The sequence below is a fragment of the Coturnix japonica genome, chromosome 3 (assembly GCF_054131305.1).
Source record: "Coturnix japonica strain WE chromosome 3, WE-NBRP24, whole genome shotgun sequence".
Taxonomy (NCBI): Eukaryota; Metazoa; Chordata; class Aves; order Galliformes; family Phasianidae; genus Coturnix; species Coturnix japonica.
The window spans coordinates 8438922-8466176 of record NC_140665.1 but is presented as its reverse complement, the minus strand read 5'-3'; the positions used below and the strand labels follow the sequence as shown (position 1 = coordinate 8466176).

At 39.3% G+C, this 27255-nt stretch overlaps 3 protein-coding genes across 18 annotated transcripts in view; 2 read left to right on the top strand and 1 right to left on the bottom strand.

Moving 5' to 3' along the window:
* LOC107310795 (protocadherin Fat 4-like) overlaps positions 1-7384 on the top strand; it is a 42682-nt gene extending 35298 nt beyond the window's left edge. Inside the window, exons 36-44 of one of the 5 annotated variants that reach the window (XM_015856778.3) lie at positions 643-777; positions 1257-1396; positions 2056-2244; positions 3167-3261; positions 4364-4519; positions 5336-5533; positions 6114-6221; positions 6574-6784; positions 7149-7384. In XM_015856778.3, the coding sequence (XP_015712264.2) occupies positions 643-777; positions 1257-1396; positions 2056-2244; positions 3167-3261; positions 4364-4519; positions 5336-5533; positions 6114-6221; positions 6574-6784; positions 7149-7313 (1397 nt within the window). In that variant the 3' untranslated portion in view covers positions 7314-7384. Of the gene's footprint in view, positions 1-642; positions 778-1256; positions 1397-2055; positions 2245-3166; positions 3262-4363; positions 4520-5335; positions 5534-6113; positions 6222-6570; positions 6785-7148 lie in introns of all 5 variants that reach the window. The other 4 variants (XM_085541000.1, XM_015856776.3, XM_015856777.3 and 1 more) reach the window with 4 other exon arrangements.
* A 338-nt stretch (positions 7385-7722) lies between these two features.
* Positions 7723-15133, top strand: AHSA2P (activator of HSP90 ATPase homolog 2). Of its 2 annotated transcripts, none has more exons than XR_014943787.1 (9): positions 7723-7873; positions 7953-8143; positions 9866-9951; positions 10574-10688; positions 11026-11122; positions 11579-11701; positions 12904-13005; positions 13776-13827; positions 14044-15133. XR_014943787.1 is itself a non-coding variant. In XM_015856761.3 (9 exons), exons 1-9 carry the CDS (start codon positions 7794-7796, stop codon positions 14217-14219), a joined length of 1011 nt encoding a protein of 336 aa, XP_015712247.1. In that variant the 5' UTR covers positions 7723-7793; the 3' UTR covers positions 14220-15133. The 2 variants fall into 2 exon arrangements, 1 of the variants encoding a protein (XP_015712247.1); XM_015856761.3 differs by having other exon boundaries at positions 11026-11111.
* Positions 15134-16720: 1587 nt separating this feature from the next.
* Positions 16721-27255, bottom strand: part of USP34 (ubiquitin specific peptidase 34) — a 129588-nt gene continuing 119053 nt past the window's right edge. For 7 of the 11 annotated variants that reach the window (XM_085540996.1, XM_085540991.1, XM_085540989.1 and 4 more), the window contains 11 exons: positions 26109-26235; positions 25702-25809; positions 24518-24622; positions 24274-24398; positions 23081-23233; positions 21944-22067; positions 20217-20296; positions 19292-19432; positions 19016-19162; positions 18311-18470; positions 16721-17996 (listed from right to left, as the gene is read on the bottom strand). In XM_085540996.1, coding sequence (XP_085397122.1) covers positions 17386-17996; positions 18311-18470; positions 19016-19162; positions 19292-19432; positions 20217-20296; positions 21944-22067; positions 23081-23233; positions 24274-24398; positions 24518-24622; positions 25702-25809; positions 26109-26235 — 1881 coding nt within the window. In that variant the 3' untranslated portion in view covers positions 16721-17385. The remainder of the gene's footprint in view (positions 17997-18310; positions 18471-19015; positions 19163-19291; positions 19433-20216; positions 20297-21943; positions 22068-23080; positions 23234-24273; positions 24399-24517; positions 24623-25701; positions 25810-26108; positions 26236-27255) is intronic. The other 4 variants (XM_085540994.1, XM_015856754.3, XM_085540992.1 and 1 more) reach the window with 3 other exon arrangements.

Below are 27255 nucleotides of genomic sequence, written 5' to 3'. Positions count from 1 at the left end.
ACTGACCTGTCTTTTGTATGGCAGATGCTTCTGAATTTAATTGAGAAGTTGGAGATCAAAAATAAAAAATTGTCATTTAGTTTAATTTATAAATAAATACGCAATTAATTTCTTGCAGATCTCTTCAGTGTAACAGTTTGGTAACCTTTGGCTAACAAGGTGGTTATTACCTGCCATTAAATGGGTTCCTGTGGTAGTTAAGATACAAAAAACTGCAGGCTAAGGAAATAAAACTGAAGTCCTTGTTAGCAGGTAGCTCCCTCCCTGCCAGTCACTTTTAGTCATTTCCTTGCACTTGCACCTTTGCTTGGGCATTTGTCCTTCAGATTGAGCAGCTGTGAGGTAACTCCACACAAAAAATAGGAATCAATAAAAACGAATAGGAAATTTGGAAATCAAAGGCAATGAGGGTCTGTAATTTTGTTTTCCAAGTTAGCTGCTCATTTACAAGTTTCTAAAGGTGTGTGTCTGGGATAAGACCATATACATATATCATATAACACCTCTGCTGTTCAGTGTAGAGATGCACTTCACATTTTTAAGAGCAGAGGGCCCACAGAAGCATCCTAAGAGAAACCGAGATACAAAAGGTAGGAGAGCTATATGTATTATAACAACAAAAGTGCGTGCTTTTACTTTCAGGTCATTTTAGATTGGATCCAAAGAGTGGTCAGCTGAAAACAGCAATTAATTTGAACTATGAGGAAGTTTCTCAGTATGTGATTTTAGTAGAAGCAAATGAAAATGTTGCATCTGCTGCGCAAGTCCAGTCTTCAGGTAACATTCCTTCAAAGGACTTTCCAACTTGAATAAGAGCAATGAACATGGGATATTTTTTTGTCTTTTGTACTTGCAAACAATGATGGGAATTGAGATTCTCCTTAATCTGAAAAGTCTGGCAAGAAGGACAAAAAGTGGAAGGTCAAGGCTGTGCAGTACGGTACAGTATCTCTACAGTAGCAGCAGCAGCCTCAGAAAAGAATGTAATGCATTGGACTGTTGATCAGGTACAGCCAAGTGAAGGCTGACAGAGAAACAGCTTTGGCTTTTCACTGCCTGTTCTTATCACAGCCCCGGGAGAAGTGAAATAGCTCCTCCTCACATTTCCCTGCTAAATTCCCTTTCTTTTCCTTCTTCCTCATGTGCAGCACAGATACCCTCTGCAAAGCTACAGCCTGGCCCAGCCTCTTTAAAAGTTGTGCTTTGTTTGATGTTTGTTGTTGTTGCAACAACAGAGATAACCTGTGTTTGCTTAGCAGGTCTGTTTGCTCAAAATGTGGCGATGCTGACAATCTCAGTGCAGGATGTAAATGAAAAGCCAGAATTTTTGAGTAGTATGTACTCTGCTCTGATACCAAGCTCTGTGCCATACAAGTACCCAGTTATTACAGTTCAGGTAAAGTATCTTTCTGTGCTCTTCAGGAGGACACAAATCTTTTCAAATACTTTATTTTATTTTTCTTCAACTTGTTCAAATTGGCTTAAAGAAGCTGTTAAATCTGCTTTCAAAAGTCAAATTCTGCTCATCATTAAGTTTGACCATAATGCATGTGAAAGATGCAAGATGCATTGACCATAATGCATGTTTAGGGGACTAATCCATACCTGCCCCACCAGTGGTTCTGTCAGAAGAGAGATGCAGTCTGTTTTGACTCATGCTGCTGCCTTAAAGGGTAAAAATGGGGCTTAAAGGATTACACACCGCACAGGTGTTAACATCTCCTTGGTGTTACCATCTATCAAACTCAAATAGGAAATGAACTACAAAATGGAAGAATGTCTAAGTTTCGTGTTACTCAGTTCCTATACTCTGCTTCCTTTATCCTTGCAGTTGAGGCATCCTCCTGGGCTCTATGGGAAATATATTTTCTCTTTTAAACACTTGGTTTGATTCTGATAACTTGTGCCCCACTTTGTTAGTGCAAAGGGAAAAAATGTAACTATCCTTGAACTATCCAGTCTTCCAAAGAGCCCAAAAGCTACAAACTGTGCTTCAAAACTGCAAAAAATTTTATTTTTATTTTATTTATTTATTTATTTATTTTAAAAAACCAGGCCACAGATCCAGATGCAGGAGGCAATGGACTTCTGACGTACAGCTTATTGAATCATCAAGGAGAATTTGATGTCAATGAAAATACAGGGCAGATTTATACAGTTTCTGTAGCAGGAAGAGCTGGATCAATTTTTCTGCAACTCCAAGCTGCAGACCAAGGTGGACTCACAGCCCACACAACAGTCAATGTAAGGAAGAATGCTATCTACAGTCCTAATTTCCTTCCGTGTCAAAACTCTGTATAAAATAAAGTCTAGATTTGGTAATGGCCAAGAAAAACCCCACCTCTAAAAACAGTTAACATCAGACAATAAGATTATCAGGTATACCAATATTCATTACATATGGTCAGGCCAAAATTATAAGGTTGTTCTTTCTTTTAATTCATACAAATATCATGACGTGAAAATTGACTTTCAGAGGATGTTTTTCTGCTTATGGATCAAATTAATTTCTTAACTAACTCAGGCCATGGCTAAGTCGAGATTTACCTCAATTTTGGAGCTGCTACCAGGCATTGCAATTTGGTACCAATTCCGTTCCTTCCCCCTTGGTGCAGTTTTTTCCTACGCTATCGACTTTATTAGTGTAAGAGCCTCCATGTGGCTACACAGCAGGTGCATCTTCTATATGCGTCCGAAACTCAGACACTCCAGCAAAGACTTGAAATACAAAACTAGTTAGATAGTTGTCCTTTAAATAGTTCATTTATAATAAACGCATATCACTAGCAGGTATAACTAGAGATAGTGCAGACAAATCCAGATGTTTCCACAGTTTATCCTTACTTAGTTTTGGAGATGTTTTATTTTTTTAATCACGTATATGGAAATAGAACGTAAGGTATGAAAATCTGGCAAGCTCTTTTCCCCAACACGTTGCTGACAAGCTTGGTAGGTCTCTGCACTGGTTCAGTTGCAATTTAATATATCTTCAACTTTTGAATTACTTAGAATGCTCTCTTAAAGACTCGTTTATATTGAAATTAATGACATAAGAAATTGATTTCTCATTCTTAGCATCACCATCAGAGTTTTTTGTTTTAAGTCAGTCTTGGAGAGAGATATAAACGGTTTAGAAAGCCTTATATGTAATTTCTTCATTTCTTAGGCAACTATTTATGTCACCTCCAGTAGCAACATCGTGGTGTTTGTTCTTAATCAGAAGATCAATGCTGTTGAAAGAAACATCGCTGAAGTAAAAAGGTACATTTTTAAACTGTGAAACTTGGTGTAATGCAGAATGATTTGAGAGTAATCTATCAGAAGGATACACCATTTTTACCTGTAAGAATTTGGCCTGAGTTGACAAATGTCAGAGTGTCATTGGATTAGGTGATTTCAAGAGATCCCTTTATACCATAACATTTCTGTGATTTTCAGCTGCATAGGGAAACATTCTTTCCTGGATAGTTGGCCCAGTGTGCACATGTGGAGACAAATAGGATAGAAGATATACAGACCTTTCACTCTTTGACAAAAGTCACAAGTCCACAACCCTTTTGCTACAAATGACAAATCCCCCTTATGGGACAGCAGCAGTGCTTTTCAAGATCCATCCCAGCCCACAGCACTAGGAGATTAGCACTGTGCTTATGGCCATAGTGCACTTAAAAACACCTTTTTCCATTGTTAATGAAGATACAGAATACTTTAGTTTTACAGAATTTGGGGGGAAATTGCTTTGAAGAGTGGAGAAAATGAACTTTTCCTTAACACTATCATGTCACTGATTTATTGTTGCTAAGATAATAAGAGACCCCGGAGCTGCTCTTGCTCCATTCCTGGAAGCAGCTGGTACTGACACATATCAAGATGGTGGGTTAACCAGGCCAATTGGGTCCGATCCAGTGTCAGCATCCAGTGTGATGCCTGAGTTTATAAGAAAAAAAAAAAAAAAGTAAGAATGAAACAAACCATATGTTGATTTGAAAAGCAAGACTAGATAAATATATGCAGTTGGTTATGAAATCTAGGTATAAGGGTTTGCTAAATCTAATTGATCAATTATGGTTTTATGGCACCTATCTAAGAACTTTTAGGCTACATACAAAAGTTTTATAGCACTTGCTAATGAAATGCATCTTGTTGGAGAAAAGGGCTGGATATCATTTCCCTGCTCCTCGATGATATTGGACAAATAGCTTAATTCCTTTGCTGAGGATAATCCTGCGTTTTGATGCACTTAGGTCAAAATGCCAACTAGTTGCACCATACTGTATTGAGTACTACTTTACTATCATCTAGTTTGCAGCGTAAAAGAATTTCTTATCAGATAACAAAAAATGTTTTCTTAACATGATGGCAGGGTCCTGGCGGAGAAACTTGGATGGAATGTATACATCGTTGATGTTTATTCCAATGAGCTTGAAAGGAGAGCAAGAACCAGCATTAACGAAACCTTCATCAAAATTATTGCAGTTGATACTGCAAATGGTGAAATACCTGCAGAAGATGTAAAAAGGTCTGTACATTCAGTCTTCTGGGTGTCAGAGCTATGCTGCTGGGCTTTTTCTTTCCCTACAATTACCAGTGCCATGACAGGACGGTTTTAGATCAAACAGCAGTTTGTCTGCCACTTACACACAAGCTCAAACTGAATTTTTAGAATGCTGAAAGCTTTCATTATTGATCCAAAATTTATTTCCAGAGTTTGTTGAAATCATGAACAAGTCTCTTTAATCATTCAAAATATATTTAAAAGTCATCTTAAAAGAAAACTGAATAAGAAAGAATATCACTAAAACAGATGTTGTCTTCACTTCAGAATTGCAGAATTTCAATTAAAAACTTGAATTTCAGGTGCATTTTATTTATTTAATAACATGGCAGTGGTATAAATACATATTCATATAAACATACTATTAAGGGGGGATGCTATTTAAAAGCAAGTAATTTCTAGACTCAGCACCTTTAATGAGAACTGGTTTGTAGCAGATAGGAACCATGGGGTCATGACCATAGTAAGTGCTCTGCACGAATGGTCTCTTTTCTGTGAGGAAAGCACCGTTTGTATCTATGATTATATATTGATACGTGGCTGCCTCAATCTGGATCTAGAGGATGCTGCCCTCCCAAGTTCATATTTCCAAACTCTGTGGCTTTTCAGTTCATAAGCACCAGGGATGGGTTGTAGAAAAAGGCATTTTTTTCCCCAATGAAAAAGCCCGAATCTCTGGAAAAGGTAGAGCAGCGTGTGGCATTCTGTATCTTCTGCACCAGTCTGCAAGCCAAAACAAAGGCCTGATAAATCACAAGCACTTTAATTTTCTGTCTTCAGAAAACTCAGAGAGCAGCAGGAGAGCATTGAGATAGAACTGGAGAGAATATTCTCATCACCTGTCACTGCTACTGTGGAAGAGAGTCCTGCATCCTCAGTAACTCCTGAGCTCATTGCAACCATCGTTCTCAGCGTTCTGCTGGCCTGCACCCTCATAGCCTTCCTGGCATATGTCCTTTTTACTATTAAAAGGAAAAGGTACAAATATTTTTACTTCAACAATGTAATTTAGACAGACAGCTGGTAAGTTTACTTCAAGTACCAACTTTAAAAACTCTCATCTGGCCAATTACTTGTATTTGGATCAAGCATTGCCCAAGTTTTGCTGCAGATGAAAGCAGTCAGGATTTTACCCTTTCACCACGTGTAACCTTAGAGTTGTTTTCTTTTGTGTTTGTTACGGAGAAGCAGTGGAAACAAATTAAAAACAGAGATGTGGGTAGCTGCAAAGGGGGTGAAAAGTAGCTGTGGTGCACATATAGGTGAGTTGAGTTTCCTCCAGCTGCGTTAACTTGTATTCTGAAGTCCAGGGAAGGTTTGCTGCAGGGCCATGTGGGTGAGAAGGAACACATTTTCAGGTAGACAGTGAATGTTTTCATTACTGCAGCTAATTTAGACTCAAGCAGAAAAGTAGGCAATTCTCAACTCGAATCCCCAAAACGATATGGAAATTAGATGTATTAAAATTATGACACCTGTAGCTCTCATTTTGTTTTGAGAACAATCGTAAAGCCCATCTTCAAAACGAATTGTATTTTAATGCAGTTCTCCTTTTCAGAAGGTATGGAAAGAAGCAAATCTCCATGGAGGGTGTTGATAATCCATCCATGGCTGACACAAATGGGAGTCTGAAGAACTCAGTGAAACTGGAGGGCATGAATGATGTGTGAGTAGGATGCTGATATCACAAATTGATAAATATCAGCTAATCAAAAGATGTCTCTTTGGATTTATTCTGGTTACACAGGATTTTCCAGGTGTCTTTTGATAGTGTATATGTTGATTTCTATATATCCATTATGAAATCTATCCCTTGAGGAAACTAAAACCCTTTAATCTTGCATCAAAACCCATCACTTTTTAGCAAATTTAGCCTTACGCTCCTCTTTCAGGAGGCAGGGCTCAGAATTTTGAGTTCAGCGCACCTATTGCTCCCTGCCTCAGCCACACTGAGATTTTGTCACGTGGCTCTTTGACAGATCAAAGTGCTATGAACTGTCTTTACTCCCTTTCAGAAGAAAGGAAGCAAAAGCATTTAGCAACATGGAAGGCTCCAAGGAAGGCGATGCTGATGAAGACGTATCTGAAGCCAGTGGAAAACACAGTTTCCTCGAGACACTGGAGTTAGATTTTGACAGTGATGGTGAAGAAAATGTGGAAGTGCCTGAAGGGGCTTCTGAGCCTAGAAATGTAGGTGCTGAGACCACTGCTGGCATCACAACAAAACAGGTAACGGGCTTTACAATCAACAAGAATAGAGTGGAAGGTACTTTGTATTGCTTATCTTGCTGGAATGGTTACCCAAGAAACCTGCAAATCTGTGGCTGAATTCAACAGTGGGGGAAAAAGAAAAAGAAACACTGTGAAGTAATGAACATCTTTGGGCTGTTTGTCTGTTCCTGGGGGTAACTTTGTGTTCTTGCAAAGAAGGGTGATTCTCTCCCATCTGTTACAGGATGTGTACAAAAAAGGCTTCTCATGTATTGTTGCTCCTGAAACCTGCAGCCTTGAAGATGAGGCGTTCTCCGCAAGCTTTAAAGTTACACAACTTAATGCTCAGCATTTGTCATTGATGTTAATTCCTTTCTTGCAGGACAACTCAGATTCTGGGCCAGCTCCCTCATTAGCATCCGATCCCATAAAGCACAGCCCTGAGAAAGAACTAAAAGGAGTCAAATTTTCAGAAGTGGCCATTATTTTGGACGCCAGCCTTGAGAAAGATGATGAAGACGAGGATGACGATGTTTTTCCACACTAACTGTGTTTGAGAACTCTTGAAAACCATTGCAACAATACAGAATTAAACGTGCACTGTGTGATTACAGGGAATGCTGTGCGGGCTGTCAGATCTGCCGGGTCTTTTAATGCCGCAGGGGGCGGGCAGGGAGGGGGCGGTGGGCCAGGAGAAGTGAGTGAGTGCTGTGCAGGCGCTGTCGCAGGGGAGGTGTATTGAAGTTGGTGTAGCATAAAACAACACAACGCCGACTCCTCGCTTTAGCCGGGGTCAGCACAGCCCTTCTGACAGCACCCCGCCGCTCAGGGCAGGGGACAAAGGGGAAAGGCAGGGCGGGGAAGGGAAGGAATGGGCAGAGCAAGGCAGTGCAGGGCGGTGCTGTGCCGTACTGCGGGCGGGGCGCTGCGGGGCGGGCGGGCGGCTCGTCCCTCCTGCGGAAGGGCGCTGGGAGCGGCGGGCGGGGCGGCTCGGCGGGGGTTTCTCGCACCTTCCGCCGGGGCCGCCATGGCGAAATGGGGGCAGGGGGATCCGCGATGGATCGTGGAGGAGCGCGCGGACGGCACCAACGTCAACAACTGGCACTGGTGAGGGGGGGGGGGCGGCTGGGCCGGGTTGGGCCGGGCTGGGGGCGGCCGTGCTGAGCGGTGCCGCCGGTTCGCACAGGACGGAGCGGGACGCGACCAGCTGGTCCCGGAGCAAACTGCAGGAGGTGCTGGTGGGGCTGGTGGTGGAGGGCGAGGCCGGGCGCTGCGAGATCTGCGAGCTGAAGCAGGTGGAGGGCGAGGCGTCCTGCAGCAGCCGGAAGGGGCGGCTCATCTTCTTCTACGAGTGGAACTTGCGGCTCTCCTGGAAAGGTACGGGCGGCTGCTCTGCTCGGCTCAGCTTTAAAGGAGTGAGAGCCTCAGGGCTGCGGCCTCTTGTGTTGGATTGAGGGTGGGATGGGGAGGGTAATGGATTGCTCTGCGTGGTGGTGGGGGCTCTATGAGGAGTGGGACGGGTGTGCCCTATTAGAACATACGCATCTAAGCAGTGTTTTTAAAGCAGAATTACTGAGAAACACCTTCGGTGTCAGTTTTATGACATAGTGGCTTGGCAAAATAAAAATAAGGCAGTAGCTGGAAATAAAATCGGCTGTACGACATCCTGCCTGTGCTCAGCCTGGAAGTGCAGGAAAGCAGTGAACACTGAGATGGCTGCAGGTGTCTGCGTTGGGTTCAGACATCATTCAGCTCATGAGTGTCTGACTTGAGCTGAGTTCTCCTGGGAGATGCTGAGGAGTCTGGGCGAGGACTCTCTGCTCACGTTGTGCTGTGTGGACATGGTTGTCATGGCAGAACAGGGTTTGTGCACTGTGCTGTGCTTCACTGAATTAAATCCTGACGGAGATGAAGGCATTGCGCCGTGCCCTGCCCTGCGCCGTGCCCTGCCCTGCACTGCCAGCCGTCCTTAGCTCTTCTTACTATGAAATGTTTGAGTGTCCCTGTTGTGTGCTTCTCCATTGTTGGCCTGTAGCACGTCAGGTTGCACCTGTGTTTGGTGGAGCTTGTTGCAGGGTGCAGTGAAGGGAGCGTTGATGTTCAGCTGGATTTAGCTATAGCTCCTTACATAGGTGAGAGAGTCCGAATAAATAGGACGTTAGCCTCTATGGTAGTTCTCCTTGTACAGTCGTGCTTAATGCAGGATTGTTCATGCAGGCTGAACAATATAAAAATAACAGGATTTGGCACATAACTGCATGTTTCCACCCCTGCTTTCCGCTGAGAGATCAACATGACCTTAATGGTGAATAAATGTAAATATTTAATGGCTTTGCAAGGCATGGGGAAAGAGTCTTCATTGGAATGAAAACAAAGCGTTAAGCCCTTCTGCAGTAAGGTCTGAGGCCCAGCAGTGTGGTGTAGGACTCGTGCAGCTGAACGCAGTCACGGAGCTGTGCAGGTAAGTGAAGATGCTGTTGGGCTTGGAGAGATGTAGATGCAGAGCACGTTCTGCTCAGGTTTTGTGAAACAGAGTTGGCAGCTCCTGGTAAATCAACTGAGGGCAGGAATGTTCCCAAACATCTGTGAGTGTTCTTTGTTTCACTGGTATAACTGTCCTTGATGCACACATATGTGGCTCTATGGTAGGAGCTTTCCAGGCATTCTGAAAGGATTGGTTAGCATTATGGGGAGCTTCCAAATAAAGGGCAGAGACGTTGACGGGGGGAGGAGGGTTATTTTCCTGCTGTATTTATCTGTGAGGGCAGACACGTCTTTGCAAGTGAAGAGTGTTAGAACAGTAGGCAGTGGAAGATGGGTGTGTTGGCAGGACAGCAGTGTAAATTGAGCACTGTGTGATGGTTTATCTGTGTGCATGGACCTCATGCATCTGTACAGGAAAATACGGCTCTGAGAATAGTGTACTGTGAAGGGATGGTGACACACTTAGAGACTTTTTGTTGCTCTTTAGTTCTTTTATATTAGATTTTAGCTCCCTTGCTTCAAGGAACAGGTTTGCACCTGTTGCAAATGCAAAACTCTTCTGAAGGGGGAAACAGTTTTTAATAATGCATTTAAGCATTTGTTGTGTTAATGCAGGTACTGTGAAAGAGTCTGGTGAGAAACATAAGGGATCTATTGAAATTCCTAACCTGTCAGAAGAAAATGAGGTAGATGATACAGAGGTAGGTGTGAAATACTGATATGGCTTTGCAGGCTCAGTTTTTCTTAAAGAAAATGTTAACACATAGGCATCATGTTTTGATTTATGCTGTGATTAAATGCAGTAATGACACCTTGATGGTTTACTTTACTCTTTGTGTTTTTATTATTATTATTTTCTGTACTTGGAGTAGCTTATCTTTGTTCTCAGATTTTGCCTACCAGGAATGTGCACAGTGTTTGTTGCTAGTTGCTGTTTGTGACAATACGCTGCGAACCTGAGACCAGCTCTGGTTGTTGTAGCCTTAACAAAAGACAAAAAGGCAACCTAAGAACTCAAGGAACATCCTCATTGGTTGTGCAGTAGTTGACACTGTGGCTTCTGCAGATTCCTGCTGCTGTGCAGACGATGCCTCTGGTTATACTTCCTCTAAGCTGCTCTGGGAGGAGGGAGACAGGCATATATTGGAGTGAAAACCCCAAAAGAGTTATTTTTAGCAAAGATGGGATGAACTGAGAATATAATGAAGTTGAAACTGCAGCTGTCCTCTGAATGAACAAAGCCAAAACATTCTCATTTTTTGCCGGAACCTGAAAGGCTGATGTTTAGATGCCTCTTTGGTCTTGTCATTTTTCTATTTCTAGATTAATGTTAGCAAAAAGAAAGGGGAAGGTGATATTCTGAAGGAGCTTATGAGAACTGAAGGAACCACAAAAGTCAGAGAGGCCCTCAGAGATTACCTTAAAGCACTTAAAACAGGTAATTAGAAACAGTATGTTTTTTGTTGGTTTTTTTTTTTTAATACCTTCTTTCTTGAATAGATTAGTAATGCACTGAGAACCCTTAGGTTTATTTGTTTTGATTGTTACCAGCTGGTATAAAAATGCTGGACCCAGTAGTCAAAGTCTTTAATTGCTGTCAAACACAGCAGTGTCCATAAGCCTTGGTAGCGATCCAGGCTGTATTTTATTATACATGCTGGTCATAGAGATCAGTGCAATACCTGCAGTGCAAAGCAAAGCTCTGTAGTCAGCTTTTCCCATAAGCTTTTTTTTTCCTTTTTTCCTTTGCTGAACATTACTTTTGTTCACCACAGAGTTCACCTTGGGAATGATTCTGCCTACAAAAGCTGCTGGTCAGGAACTGGCTGCTGAGAGAAAACTGAGTGGGAGCACTGTGCAGGTATGCTGGCTGTAAGTGTTGTACCAATTTAGTTCTCCCATAAATGTGGTCCCTGCACATTTTGCTGTGCTAGCAAACCTGTATTCCTTTGGATACCTGCCAAAGTGGCAGTCTTTGGAGAGGCATTTGCCTGACCATCCTGTGATCAGGACTTAGCGTACGGAAATGGTCCATCATAGAACCTGGGCACAGGTCTGCCAGATGTGGAAGAGGATACCAGCATGTGTCTCGTAATGCTTTGCTCTGTAACGTGTGGTTTCTTCAAGGTGAAGGTGGCTGCTTCCCACAGTCTGAAGTTACAAATGTCTTTGAGTTGTTTCACTGAATGTAGTGAATGCTGATTAATAATTCTGTCAAGTAAAGGCAGAAGTAGATTGTGTATTGTTGTATATTCACAACCCCTGCCTTTTCACAGCTCACAAGTGTTTGAATTTGCTGTCATTCGTGTGAATTTGCTTGCTTTACAGGAGTCTGCTTCACCACACTTGCTGGGTTTAGTAGGTGTAAAAATTCCTACTGTGAGGATACTTATGAGAGAAATATTCAACTCCCCAGCAGATGAGCTTTATAGCATCTTCACAACTAAGGAAGTAAGTTGGCAATACTTCTAGAGGTAATATAAGTCGATAATGTAAATACTTTTAGTCTTCTGGGGGCAGAGTGGCTGGCAAACTGTGGAGGAAAAGGCTCTCTGGGCCTGTTGGTCAGTGCTTGGCTGAGCATGAGCCAGCACTGCCCAGATGGACAAGAAAGCCAGTGGTATTTTGACTTGTATCAGTAATAGTGCAGACAGCAGAAGCAGGTGACTGCTGCTGTTCTGGCACTGGTGAAGCTGTCCTGTCTGCAGTTTTGGACCTCTGACTACAAGGAAGACACTGAGGCTCTGGAATGTGTCCAGAGAAGGGCAGCAGAGCTGTAGGGTGGAGAATTCAGGGGAGTAGTGGCTGAGAGAACGGGTTGCTCAGTCTGGAGGAGGCTTGGGTCAGACCCTGTCAGTCTCTACAATGACCTGAAAGGAGTTTGTAGTGAGGTGGGGGTTGGCCTCTTTTCTCACGTAATAGCAATAAGAGGTAAGATAAGTTGCTCTAGAGGAGGTTCAGGTTGGGTATTAGGAAAAATTTCTCCTCTGCAAGAGTGCCCGGGGAAGTGGCAGCATCATGGGCCTTGGAGGCTTTCAAGAAGAGGGGAAGGGAATGTTGTTTTATCTGAACAGCTGTACAAGTAATATGTGTAATATTCATAATACCAGGTACAGATAATTTTTCCTTAGTACATTAAATGGAGTGAGATGTAATTACCCAGAAATGAATGAACTACCCTCTTCTTGTAACTTCCAAAAGTATTTGTAATTCTGGTTGTCATAATTTCTTCTTAAAGTTTTGCTAAAAAGTCTCACCTTTTAAGCTTCTGGAGAATTCCAGTAAAGAAACTGTAAAAAGGAGTTGATAATTACTGACATTGCATGCTAGCATGACGGTATCCTGCCAATGAACAAAGGTATAGGACCTAGTTATCAAGGGCTTGAGATAGGGAGCAGAAAGCATGTTAGGATGTAGTAGAACCATTCTGCTTTACCTGTTTGATGACAATGTATTAAATGTAAGAATTAATTTGAAAACACAAATAGTAGCTTAGATCTTTTTGTCATTACTTTTTAAATACGAAGAAAAAGCAAACACATGAGAAATTTTATCTTTCTTTAGTTTTGTAGCTCCCTGATCCCATAATATGGTGTGTTGTTACTTATCTACATAGTAGGTAACTGACTGATGCTGTGTTCTTTTCTTGCTAGTTGGTACAGAAATTTTCTAAATGTTCTGCTGTGATTGAAGCTGAGAAGGGAGGAAAACTCCTCATGTTTGATGGTTGCGTCAGTGGTGAATACACAGAACTGGTAAGAAAGCTACTTTTCACTTCCAGAATGGGGTGCTGGTGTCAGAACTAGCAAACATTTGCGCTCCTCTAATGCATATTCAATTCCTCTACAATAAAAAAAGAATGATTACTATTATGTGATGTTCTTTGGTGACTGGGACTAGGTTATCTTAGTGGCCTTCTCCAGCCATGACGGAGAATGATTCTGCTATTCTCCATCAATAATGACCTTCACTGGAGGAGAAAACTTTCAGTACTATCCTTTTTATTGAGGAGCTGGAAAGCCATTTAACTCCTCTCCTGTTCCAAATATAATGCTGTCCCCAGCTGAGTGCTCTTACACTCAAGAAAAAAATGATGTTCAGACCTCAGCTTTATTTTTGGAACTTCTGAAAGGCATTTACACAGTTGCTGAGATTAGACTTAACATCTCACTGCCATCTGGATGGATGAAGCTACCACACATTGCAGGTGTGAAAACATTACTTGATCTCATTTTAAGGTCTCCAATAAGACCAATATTTCACAACGAATCAGCATAACCTCTTCCATAGAGAGAATAAAACAGTGGGATGTAGCAAGATAAGTGTTGAATGAAAACAGGTAATTTAAAAACAATCAGCCTAAAAGCAATCTTCATCTTGTTTGCATTGGTCTATCTACCTTTATGTTAAAGATAGTCCTCCTTACTTTTCAGGGGAGAATTAGCATTCAGTAGTTGGAATGTGAATTATCCTGAAAGCAAAAGAATGTGCTAATGGGAGGAATCTTATGGTTTTTTTTTTACAGGTCCCAGGCAAAAGACTTGTCTTGAAGTGGAGATGTAGAAACTGGCCTGAGGGTGAGTCTTTTTGAGGGCCTCTATTAGAGGCTGCACTTTGCCTGGAAGAAAAACTGATTGTTACCAGCATTGCTAAATGGAAGCTATTTTGGAGAATAGGGGGGGTGTTCTCTGAGGTTGACATCTATAAAAGCAGGCCATAGAAGTAAAGTTAGCTGCTGCACATTTAACCTTTTGAGAAACACTTCATTGAAGCATCACCTTTTCTTCCTTCAGAGCACTATGCAACAGTTGCCCTGACTTTCAAGGATATGGTTGCTGAAACAGAATTGCAGGTAGAGTGCAAAGGAGTTCCTGTCTCTAATGAAGATAGTACAAGACAGTGGTGGAAGAAGCAGTATTTTGAAGAGATACATAATTTACTACAGCAATCCAAAGACAACATGGACTGATAACAGCACTGTAGTTTTGTTAGGGCATTACTTTTTATACGTTGTTAACATGGAAAAAAATAAATAAATTATTTGTGGCATTATAAAGACCCACTTCTATGATACTGTATATTTTAAGCTTTATTTATGTCTTCTTAATGAGTGAGGTGGCCCGTAAGTTGGACTATGTGTGGAAACAGCTTTACTTGGGAAAACTGTGTGTTCACTTACTGCAACTTAACTTGAAAGGGAAACTTTGATTTGGATGCAGTAAAGTAATGCCACCAGAAGCAGGAAAGCTACATTGATCAGTAGGAAGCATTTGCAATTCTGTGGCATTTAGCATATCAAGTGGCAAAATCGTCATGTTAGGAAAGGGGATGTTCATCAGAATTCAGCTGAAAGATATTATAAAGCAGATGATAAAGAAACGTGGAGAACGTTACAGCCTCCTTATATATGCTTTTGAGATTGGCTTAACTGCAGGCCAGCGGTTTCTAATGCTGTAGAGAGTTCTAGGGAAAGATAAGTTAAAATGTTAACATTATTCTGGCTGGTACAATGCTTACCACTGCTGTTAAGTCTTCTGCATGCACCGTACTGCCTTACCTGACCTCATTGTGGAATTTATTACTGCTCATTTCTTCCAAAATAACGCTTTCTTCCAATTCTGTAATTCTCTTGATTTCTCTGGCCCTTCACAATTCTGTAGCTTAAAATTAAGCAAAAAACTGTTAGATAAAATTTGATAGGATATTGAAAGGAAATAATTGTTTATCTTAATTATAACCACGTTGAGATTAGTAAGGATAACTTACTTTACTTAACTCATCTGAGAATTAAGTATGCAGCTTGAAACAAATTTATCAAGAAAGGGCAACTTGCCTGTGGAGAACACAGCTGGTGAATAAAATAAATATGTGACTTTTACATGATAGTTGTTTTCTCCATTCACTTCACTTCTTTGTAAAACAAGTTAGTTTGTATGAAAGTTCTGTATACTTTATTTTACAGTTTCATCTAACAAACTTAAGTAATGCAGAAGACAAAGGTGTGTTGTCTTTTTCCTCCAGGAGCAACTTTCCCTTATAAGTTTGTATTTGGGTGAGGTTTGTTTTAACAAGAGCAGACACGTAACATCAACAGGATAAAAGTACAAATTAGACCTAAACAGTTACCATGTTCCTTCTGTTTTAGGTGCCAATAGAGAAAACAGTCTCTTAAAAAGTGCTGTGTTTTAAGAGATGGATAGAGCTTATCTTTTTTCTAAACGCTTAAAGTTTAGGTACCCTTTTATGCTTAGATATTCAAATACAAGAAAGTACCTACGTTTTGAATACAGAAATGGCTGCCAGGCCAAGTATTGGTTGGTTGATGAAGAGGCAAACTGCAGGTAAATATGGACAATCTAGGTTTAAATTCGAGGTTGCTAAACTGAGATTATGCTCACCAGTTTTGGATGGAGACAAGCAAAGAGATTTTGTGATAGTTTGGATGTTACTAACTAACTTCTCTCAGGTACTAGTCAGGGCTAATGCCTTCTTTATCGATTGCAGATTTTAAACTGAGAGGTGTTTTCCCAAACACCTTAAGCCAATCACAAACTCCTACTTGTAGAAAACTTGATAGATCAATTCTGATATTCATTAATGTACAAGTTCTGAGCACAAATTGTTGATTTCTCTGTATTTATGTAATCTACAGAGAAGCTGATCAAAAAAAGCAATAAGATTATTTCCAAAGAGAACAAAAAGTAATCACATAATTAATGTTTGAAAAATGACATGACAAACTAAAGCCCTCAGCAGGATTAATACAGTGGTTTCTAATGCAGGAATAAGAGTGCTGATGAAAGGGAATGCGAAGCATAAACCTTAAGAGACAAATACTTAACCATGGAACATTTTATAAAAGTGACGAAGAGAGTAAGAGAGTAACGAATAGCACCACACAGTAGGACAGCAGACATGAAAATGACAGAGCTACATTAAATGAAGAAGAAAAAGACACAGATGATGACAAAAACCCAAATGAGCTAATGGAAAATCAATGTGAAAAGGGATTTTAATCGGATGTTACAATCAGAATCGTTGACAGTCCACAAGGAATGGTATATGGTAAGGTGTGCACATTCCTTAGAAATAACATGAGGAAATGTAATAAAATAGATGGTGGAGTCAATCCTGCACTTAAGGAGGCAGAAAAGGCGTTGCGAAAATGAGAAAGCAAAGTCAAAGGAAGACAGCAAATGGCACAGGAGAAAAGGCGGGAATAGTCTCAGACAGGTTAACGTTGGAAATGGAACAAATGAAAAGTTCCACTCATTTCTTCCACCACGTCACGTTCTTTGCTGCTGGAAAAAAGTAAACGACAAATCTTTCTCAACTGTGTGATTCATGCAGAGCAAACAAAAGAACCCTAAGATTTACAGAAATTGCACAGCATGCTCTGCACTTGTTTTAGTTTTCATGTTATCTTTGATGAGAAATCCAAAGAGTGAAGCAATAACATATATAAACAAATGAAAAGTCATCACAATCAGTTTAATGAAGTGCACAGAATAGCAATTGATCATGTCAATAAAAATAAAACAATTATTTTTACATCAAGTGTGCTTTATTTCCTCCACAGGTATTCTGTTAAATAAAGCACCATATATATACTGCCAGGCCACAGCTAAAGAGGATTCTTTACAGAATCAAATTTCTTGTGGTTGTTTAGTATACAAGTAAACTTAATTTTGATAATAAGAACCACAGCGATCTGAGGCAATCTGCCTCTATTATAAGGTACAAAACTGGCACAGAGGACACCATATTATACACAGTAAAAATGCCATAAGTTTAAATTACATCATACAGGGCAAGGAGGCCCTGTTCTCCCAGACAGCCATATTAAATGAAAGCCACTACAGTGAATTTTTAATTACATAAAACATATCCATTATCTGATTGCCCTTTAAGAAAGTGTATGGTAGATGCAAAGAAGAAAAACCAAAAACAAACAAAAAAATAAAACTGGAGTTCTGCCTGACCAAGGATTAAGCATTTAAGTCTATCCTGCCATTCAAGCAGAGAGCACTGGACAAACTGAAGCACAAAACAGAAATAAGCAAAACTTAGGCAACAGCGTTTTTCATGGGAGGAAGGAAAAAAATGACTTAGAAGCAGACATGCTTCATCTAATGTCAAGAAGCAGCTTGATTTCCTTTTCCAGATATCCTTGTAACCACATGAATTGTAGACTCAATGGTCCTACACAGGATGTCTAAAATGTCATGCTGCTGCATAAGACTAAAAAGTCCTCTGGAATGGCCACAAGTGATTGATAAACTAGTTTCAGGGTCCTGGGATGATAAGGCTTGACTATCACAGCCTCTCAAATCTGCAAGGTCAGATAAAACCGAAGAAATTGATGTGGAAGGAAACTCTGAGTCCTCTTCTGCTACAATGGAATCCTTGGAAGTCTGCAGCTCTTTGAATTCTTTGCATTCTTGAAATTTACCATTTCCTGACTGCTCTTCTGTATGCTGTGACCTCACTGTTAGCATTATGTCTTCTGAAAATGAAGATGGAACTTCCATTCTGTACTCTCTGACAGAACTATTTTCAGGGGAAGGAAGATCTTGTTCAGTGCCTGGATCAATGATCGAAGAGTCCCGTGTCTCATTATCTGAAGTGCTTGTTGGGGTCAATGCCTCCTGGGGTTCAGTTTTTATATCACTGATACAACTGTCTACGGTGTGCTCCTCATCACTGCTGACCCGTCTTCTTTTTACAGGAGTAGCTTCTTCATCATCTGTAAGAAAAAAAAAGATAACTCGATAAAGGAAACATTGTTTTCACACCATATACCCAGGCACCAGGATATTCCTTTCACCTTTGTTTTTAATTTTTCTGCATTAAACACAGTATACTTCAACAAATACCTCTTTTCTTTCCAACAATTCTGTAATTGTCTTAGCCTCATAATAATAACAGTATTTCCTGTGTAAGGACTGGAGCCAATAAATGGCTTTCTTACCACAGAAATCAAGCCACCCGTTATACTAATTTTGTAAAAGTTTGTAAAATCACAGCACCGTTTGACTGAAACCATTATAAAAGACAAACCTTTGATTTTTCTTTCTTTGGCTTCTTGTTCTTGTAATGAATTCCTCTGTTGCTGACATGCTCTACACTTGTTTAAAAGTTCTTGTAAAGTTGGGATCAGGGCTGAATTGAGCTGTTTAGGTGTATGCACTGAAAGCAGCAAGGCAAGTGCTCGGAGGTCCTAAAAAAAACCCACAACCTTAATCAGTCTTATTTCAAACTCTTTTTTGATTAAAGCTGTACAGAGACTGCACAGTAAACAAATGCTTCAAGATGTTCTGAACATCCAAAAGATCAAACTGTAAATACGCTACTAAAATTTCGCAGTCCCTACTGATAACACTGACCTTAACCTGTATCTGTCCTGTGCTGCCCGTGGTAAGATGAAATCTGCTGCCGGGTTAGAACATACCAATGATTCTTGCACTTCGTGTTGCTCTTTCTCCTGCTAATAGCCCACCCTTCTAGTCTTATGGTCCCCACTATCAGCTTGGAGTCATGCATTCTGTGCAGTCTGAGACAATGCATGCAAGCAAATAAGAGAATTCTGGACAGCTCAGACTGCTGCTTCATATCCCATTAATAGAAATTAACCCTTCCAGCCAGTCAACTGAACTAGTGATGCCTGTCTCTTTAGAAGCTGACCAGCAGTGCTGAAGAGCTTCCATAGATAGTAAGCTGCCTTCTAAATGATGCTGATAATTGAATGGCTTAGGAAAGACTCACCCCATTTAAAGCAGAGCTTGCTTTGGAGATTTCAACTCTCTGGCTACTGAAATCAGATTCTAGGCTTTGATACTGATTTATTAGATTTGTAATTAGAGTATTGATTAAGTTTGCACAGTTTGCTTCAGAAAACACCTGCCCTTGGACCTGTAAAAAAAAAAAAAAAAAAAAAAAGATTTTTAAAACACAAAAATGGAATTGTGGAAACAGTATCATAAGCTGAAAGTACAGACACCAGACTACGATTTTTGAAACTTCCACTAAAAGATCACTCACCTTCAGAAGAAAATGTGTCAAAAAGGTATATACAATGTTGTTGTTAAGAAAGGTTCTTTCATCCATTAGAATACATTTTATATATTCTGCAAAAACCGGATCTTCACAGAGGAGCTTCACACTGTTCTTTGACATTGCAGACTGGTAAAGAAGAAAGCACACTGCAAAGTCATCACTGAAAGTACATCACTGCAGTAGCACAATAGTAGTAGTTTCAGTAGTTTAAGGTGGAGAAATACAACCAGGCCCATGGATGTTTTTAATTCATACTGGAGGGATCTTAGTGATAGAAGTATTTGAGGTCAATCAGCAATCAGTACATTGTACAAATGAAGTGCTGTCAATTATTTCACATTTTCCTTTTATGAAGTTTATTCTGAAGGAATGCAGGTTTATCACAAGGATGTATTTGAAGTGCCAGTGTCTCCTAACCTGAGCCAGCTACAGTGTCCTCTTGCAATGGAGCAAAGTGGGCATGTTATCACAGAATCACATTATGTTCTATTACAGAAAAAAGACCTCAGACATAGACATCATTTTCACTTAATCATACTTGTGTTTATAATACATAAAAAGCTGGATATTCACAGAGGCAGGCTAAAGTAATGTCTCTACACTGTACAGATTACATTATAGTAGTATAATGTAATACTGCACTACTATATGTTACTTATATGTTGCCTAAGTTTTTGCAGGACCTAGGGCATACAACAATTTGCTACATTTTTATACTCGACTAATTAAAGCTTTATCAGATGTCAGATAACACAAGTAGGGGTATTTTTCATTCAAAACAGAATAATATTCAGTTTTTTGAACAACTAAGCAATACCCACTGGTTAAGATTTACAGGTTAAAACTTGTTTCACAGTTGTATTCTGCTTTTATTTTCACCCTGTTAGATCTCCAATACACTGACTCTTACCTGAGTCTGACAAAGCTCAGTCCAAAGTTTGGGGAATAATGCCAGATGAAGCGGTAAACCTTCATATGCAACAAGAACACCTGGAATTTTGAGAAATTAATAGTTACTTTGCAAATAATGGCAAGTCCATCTTCCTTGGATACCCACATGAACAGTAACAAAGTGCCATAACACTTTATATGACTACATTCTATGTTTTTTGTTTAATATATAATTAGAAAGTCCCTCTGGTTTGTGAAGTTTTTACAGTACTTTTAATATATGTCTTCCTTTAGTACGTCTGAAAAATGTTAAAAAACACTAACAGAGCTGGCTTTAGTTTTGCACTTGTAACCAGATTTTTCATTATTTTCATGTTACTTATTATATTAATTACTTTCAAATCTTCTTATGTTTTTAGCTGGTCATGTACAACATTCAGAAAGCTTTACATTTTCTCAAAAATAGCACCTGAGCTTTTAAGTGTAATTCTCATTATTTCCCAATCACCAATAGCAAAAGATACATATTTTCAGTATTTCTGTATTTAACTAACACAACCTATAGTAAACAATAATGAAAGAGTTACAATCAGAGCAATATGACAAAGAATGAGCAGTTGGGTGAATTGGGGATCAAAAGAACATTCTGCTATCATTCTTGTTTGGAGGAAAATTAATTTTGTATTCTTTTATCTAAAAGTTTGGCATTTAATTGTAGCGAGCTACACGGCCTCAACAGAGAGAAAACAAGCAGGCATATTTTGGAAAGTTGTTCATGCTGCTTAAGGTGTCCAAGAATCAGTAGAATACTTGGATGGAATCTACTTCTTTTGAGTGACTACAGAAGGAAATCTGGTTAGATACCTAATTTTAATAACTGAACTGAAGAGACAGGTCCTAAAATGTTTATCTATGCAATAACTGTATTTCTGTGACTGCAATGTTTCTGCATCTGCACCTACAACACTGGAAAATGGAGCCAACTGGGGTCAATCGGTAGGAAAAAAATAACTAAAAACCCACCACGATGTGCCTTCAGAGCAACATGTGCATTTAATGGGCAACTCATGGCAGGATGCTCTTCTGCAGTGACACAGGCAGAATGCTTGGAGCAATTCAGATCAATAAAGTCAGCAACACCTTTGCTAACATATGTTAAAGACTAGGTTTACGTTGTGATAGGAAAAAATCCCTAATACTGGTAATACTTAATTGTGATGCTTAAACAACATCTGTGTTTTCAGGTACAAATGACATGAGCGGGTAGTCATAAATTTGGGTTAACTGTTGTGATGGGCTCCCCAAAGGAGTAAGATAAACAAACCTATGTTTTAGTACAGAACAAATGCTATCAGTGACAGTATGGATAATCTCATATGCTCCTGAGCAGACAAACAATAATTGGCAGAAATTACATTGTCTTACAGAGGTGATGAGGATCTGGGAGCTGACACAAAGCCATTTAAACTGGCAGAAGAACTAGATTAAGGGAGTCTGCGTGAAACCAAATTTATAAGTAGAATGAATTCCCACTCACTGCCAAATGTCCCTTTCTGCAGAGGCCTGAAGCATGACAGACATGTGGCTAAGAATGTACTGCATTATACCATTTGGTAGATTACAGGAAACTAATTTCCACAGTAATACGGAATATGAAACTTGCTGGAGAAGTGCTCACAATTATCACAATAAAAAACAAACAAATAAACCCGCAACACTCTTAAGCTGCTTAACTTTCATACTTACTCATTTTAACTAATGTTTCAGTAAACTTTTCACAGCTGATTGCAACTCGACATAGTAGATGGATGAACTGATGGTAAGAAAAGAAGTAGTCTAGCAGCATACGATCATAAACATCATCTTTACCCTGGAGATTTAAAAGAACTTCATTTAAACTATGTAAGCAGCTGGACCACTACCATATTTCCCAAGCACCTAGCCTAATTTCCCTGCACCTCTTGCTCTAAAGTATGTCATCAAATACTACAGGAGTACAGTATGGGGATTTCCAACTCTAACCCAATCCAGATGAATCTCAACATTGTGTCCTTGTTAAGAAGAATGGTACAGGGATGGTGCATAACATTCCCTGCCACTAAAAATCTAGGATTCTGAATAAGTGGGCTGAGAAGGTGCAAAGCTGCTCATCCTAAAGAGAATAGCTTATCCTAAAGAGAAATAAGAATATAGTAATTTCAAATCACAGAATCACAGAATTGTAGGGGTTGGAAGGGACCTCTAGAGATCATCGAGTCCAACCCCCCTGCCAAAGCAGGCTCCCTACACCAAATCACATCCAGATACCTAAACATATACTTTGTAAATCATAATTCATCAGTTACTACATGCAGAAGTCAGAATTTTCTCAAGACAAAGTTTCACAAGCTCTCAAAGCAGTATTTTCAGGACTACCCTAAATCAAATGGTAAACATGCCAAGGGCTTTGTATGCCAGTATTTAATATATTTTGAATGTATGCACTCAAAATGGTCTTCTGCAGACCAGATAGCCAAAAGGAAATCTCACACATTCAAGCAAACAAAATGCAATTTTCTACAAAATGAACAAATTAAAAATAGCACGCAACAAAAAAAACCAACAACAGGTAAATGTAATTGTGATGGGGTTCTAGAGGGTCACATATCTTCTGGTTCTTATGGTATATGAATTCAGTATTGATTGTAAAATACTGTGTCATATGACTTTACATTTCAAACATTTACGTTATTTTCTGTTGTATCCGCTGCTGCTGGATATGAGATGGAAAAACACTGGTAATTTCCTGTTCTATGCATTTTTTGAAACACATACGGTAAATCTGATGGTGCACAAATACACAAAGCATCATTTTGAAAGCTTTAAAAAAGAAGGGTTACTTACCCTACAGTAACCGTGCTTCTTCGAAATGTGTTGCCCACACAGATTCCCATCTACGTGCACACACACCCCATGTGCAGGAGACTGGATTCTTTCTGAATAGCAGTGTCCACTGGGGCAGTGCCTGCACTCAGTGTGTCCTTGCGACCACTGTACCTGAGGGCATAAGGGGTATGGCGGCTTCAACCACCACTCAATCCTTCACCGTAAGAATTCCCCTAGGGCTCTGCATTAGCACAGAAGGAAGTTCACAATCTGTGTGGACAAAGCATCTTGAAGAACTACGGTTACCTTACAGCGAGTAACCAGCTTTCCTTCTTCAAATGGTTGTCCATACATATTCATCTAAGGGTGGGATTCATCTTAGCTGACTTTAGCTATCTAAAATCTACTCATTTGAGTATTCTCATCTGCCCAGGCTCAGGTGCCTGAGAATCAGTCTCCTGATGGTACAGTTCTTCTCCAGTAGCCGCAGGAAGGACACAACAACAATCTTAAGATAGTCAAAGTTTGGCAAGCTGAATCCCACCACTGCTGAACTGTAATACCAGGGCATGGCAAGTGACTACGATGTCACCCCACCAGAGCTGGCATCCCATAAGGAAGCCCACAGAAGGGAAAGTAGAAAGGAAGAGATTCAAAGCACTATAAAACTGTCCTGTGTATGTCAAGTACTGGTATTTCATCTGAACAATTAGTAGATTGTGCTTCAGTCCTGTTGGAATGGACTCTTAATGATATGTGGAGGATCTACTTAACTGTTAATATATCTTAACATAGTTTCAAACCCAACCCATTTGGACCAATCCCTGGGCTGTTCCTGAATTTTCTTTATAAATGCTACAAACAGATTGGAAAACTATCAAATGTGGGCTTTTTCTTTTTCTTTTTCTTTTCTTTTTTTCTTTTTTTTTTTTTTTTGTAGTTTTTTGTTTGGTAGTTTTTACCTTGAATACAAGGTTTCAACTCTTTATCATATCTGGAATAATGAAGCTGTGTGTCACCAAAGGCAGGAAAATGGTGTTTCTGGAGTGCACATCTAGAATGGAGTATATGAGGACAACACATCTTGAAGAAGAATTATGCTTTGTTTACAAAGGAAATGAGAATAATATGCTAATGAATTCTTATGGTATTTGTTATAAAAAAGAAAAACAACTGAAAAATAGCTATCATTAAAGACTATGCTTACATACCTTGCTGGCTTCTACCATAGTAGGTAAGAGGCACATATTGAGCTCAGGACGTGGAGGACGAATATTGCTTTTTCCCCCTATTAATTTCAAGTTTTCACGACATGGAAAATAAGGTCCAAGAGACACTGTAGTACAAGGTAGGATAAAATAGATATGAAAATATCAATATCTAACATCAATAAGGAACATGACAGAGTAATAACAGTTTAACAGAACTTCAAAAGACAATCACTGAAATACGTACTTGGGATATTACTGTGGTGGTATGTACAATGATTGTGCTGTAGAAATGGAACCAGAGTATGTAGGAAATCATGAGGACTTAAAAGTACAAGCTCCTTGAGGACATCTACAAACAAAAAGGTTTATTTCTATTATATATTGTTATTTCTTATCAGAACACAGTTCAACTTATGGCTCATGCATTTTCACTCTTTCATCTCTCTTTTGCTAGTGTGCACTGTGGAGGTAGCTTTACTGTGAACAACACGCAAAGTGAATGGACCTGAATTAGTCAGGACTCCCTTCACTTTTGCCAACTGTAGAAAAACCTGCTCAACAGTGAATCTACAACCAATGAGAGGGGTGCCAGCTTGCAGGAAGTAGAAGCTCAATAAAATTACCCTCTTTCCTTCTTCTTTAACATATCAGGTTTGATACCTGGAAAATGTAACCAGCAGCATCAGAAGGACAATTAGAAAGGCACTCAAAATAAAGGGAAAATGCATGCAGATCACACAAATAAAGTTTATGTGGGTAAGGTTTTAGGCCATCATTAGCATGCCAAAAAGTGCAGACTGCATCCATTACAATTTATTTTGGAAATCTGTTTCCAAAAAAGTTTCTGGAATAGGCTTTGTAGCACAAACCAGACACATGACATGTAACGCCTAAGCATACAATTTTAGAAAGCTAATCTATTAGCTCCTACAAGTTCTTCAACTTTATTTAAATTATTGTACTTTACAGCAAACGGATCATAAAAGTAGGAGCTAAAGTTGAAATGCAGATGAACTTGATCAGCACGTGCCCCTTCTGAGCAGATCTTTAGTTAGTATTAGAATTTTAATGAAAAATTTGGGATTTGATTCTAAACTGACTTGACCTGAGTTAATGAGTTATTCCTTAACCATGCATCTGAATTTTAGTAAGTCAGGTTGCAAATTTGCCTCTCAAGATGAATGATGACTTTGTGCACAGTCTGCACACCTAGCAATGTATGAATATTAACTGCAGCCGAATGAAAACAGAATTATTTAATATTGGAATAATGGCAACAATGATACGTTGTCAACGATAATATCAAAATTCAGATCTATAGAGTATCTAATAAGCATCTGCACTTGCAAAAACAAAACTTAAATTTCAAATCAGGTATCAACATAGAAACAGGTCCTTCCTAGCTGCACGCATAATGTTATGACTTACCAATACAAGCATTTCTAAGTTCTGGAGGACTGTAGGAATTTAGCAAAGTTAAAAGCTTATGGGCAAATTCAATTCTCTCCTGCCACTGAATGAGAGCTTGCTTCACATCTGTGAATGCAAAAAACACAGAAATCTGCTTATTTAATTTCATGAGAAATCTACAAATGAAGTATGGAATTTGTATTTTTTCTTCTAACATTATTTTTTCTCATTCTAGAAATCTAATAAATCTCAAACTAAGTCTAGCTTCAGATTATGTAAAAAGTAATCTAGTAAGTAACAATTTAGTAATCACATAAATGGAAAGTTTAAACACAAATACTAAGCAAGATAGAATATGAGGTTTTGGGTAACAAAAATTAATTAGTAGACAAAAACAATAAACCTTTGAAGAGCTGTAACCAAACCTTTTCTTTGAAGATATGGACGTGTCGATTTAAGAACTGAAAGGAATATGGACAGAAGTTCTACCAGGTCTCCAGTTACGTGGCAGGCTGTAGCCTCATGGTACATCATGTGTAATGTGTTAAATGACTAAAAGAAAAAATATACAACTTCATGTTGCCAAACAACACATTATTATCATTCTATTTCTATCCTGCAAACAACACTTTTACATTAATTTCATGTAAAGAAAAGTATCAAAGTAAGTATCAATGTCAGATGTAATCAAAAGTTACTAGAAACACAATGTTTAAAACAAGACCAAAATCGTTTATGCAATTAGCGCGTGTATTGTGAAAAACTATCTGAAGAATCTTTTCACATTAGAAGTCAGAGGGAGGGGAGAAAGAGAATGTGACGGAGGGAGAGAAAGGGAGAATGACTGGGTATCTTTTATGACAATTAAAAATGATTCCTCACCAGGACATACAGTTTTTGTAAGAATGAACTGTATGTAATGTATGGAGGTCAAACTAAACTTGTTCTTGGTCATAAGGCTGGAACTGTTTTTCTCATCTAACCCAAACACAAGAGTCATATCCACTGTTTCACAAATGCATGCCAGAGGGACATTGAAATTGTAAAATTTACCATAACAACAACCTCTATACCCCTTATCCCTGCTCAAGAAGAGAGCAGTTTTGTGACACCCAAAGCAACTCTTACAGACACCCATTTATAAACATTCCAAATCTGATTTCTAAGCGTTATCTTTCTGCCAGCATAGCAAGTGATATAAGAAATACATAAAGGTATGGGTATACACATTTTCGGCAACAAACAGAAAACAACCTACAAGACTGACACAGATGCTAGTCATTTTTTCAAGCGCCGCTTAAAGACTTAATGCTAAACAACTGTACATATGTTAGATGAATTACTTAAATTTTTTCTAACAAAAATATCTTCTGGGCATTTTATAGAAATACTGGAAAGGAAATCTAATTTCCAAGCAGTGCAACAATTCTAGCACAAGATGTAAGAAATATTATTTGTTGGGGTATTTCGAAGAAAGAAACAATCTCATTCCACATGATGAAAAAAACTGACATGGCATTTTTGTATTATGATGAAAAGATACACAGCAAACCCTGCTAGAATGGAAAACTT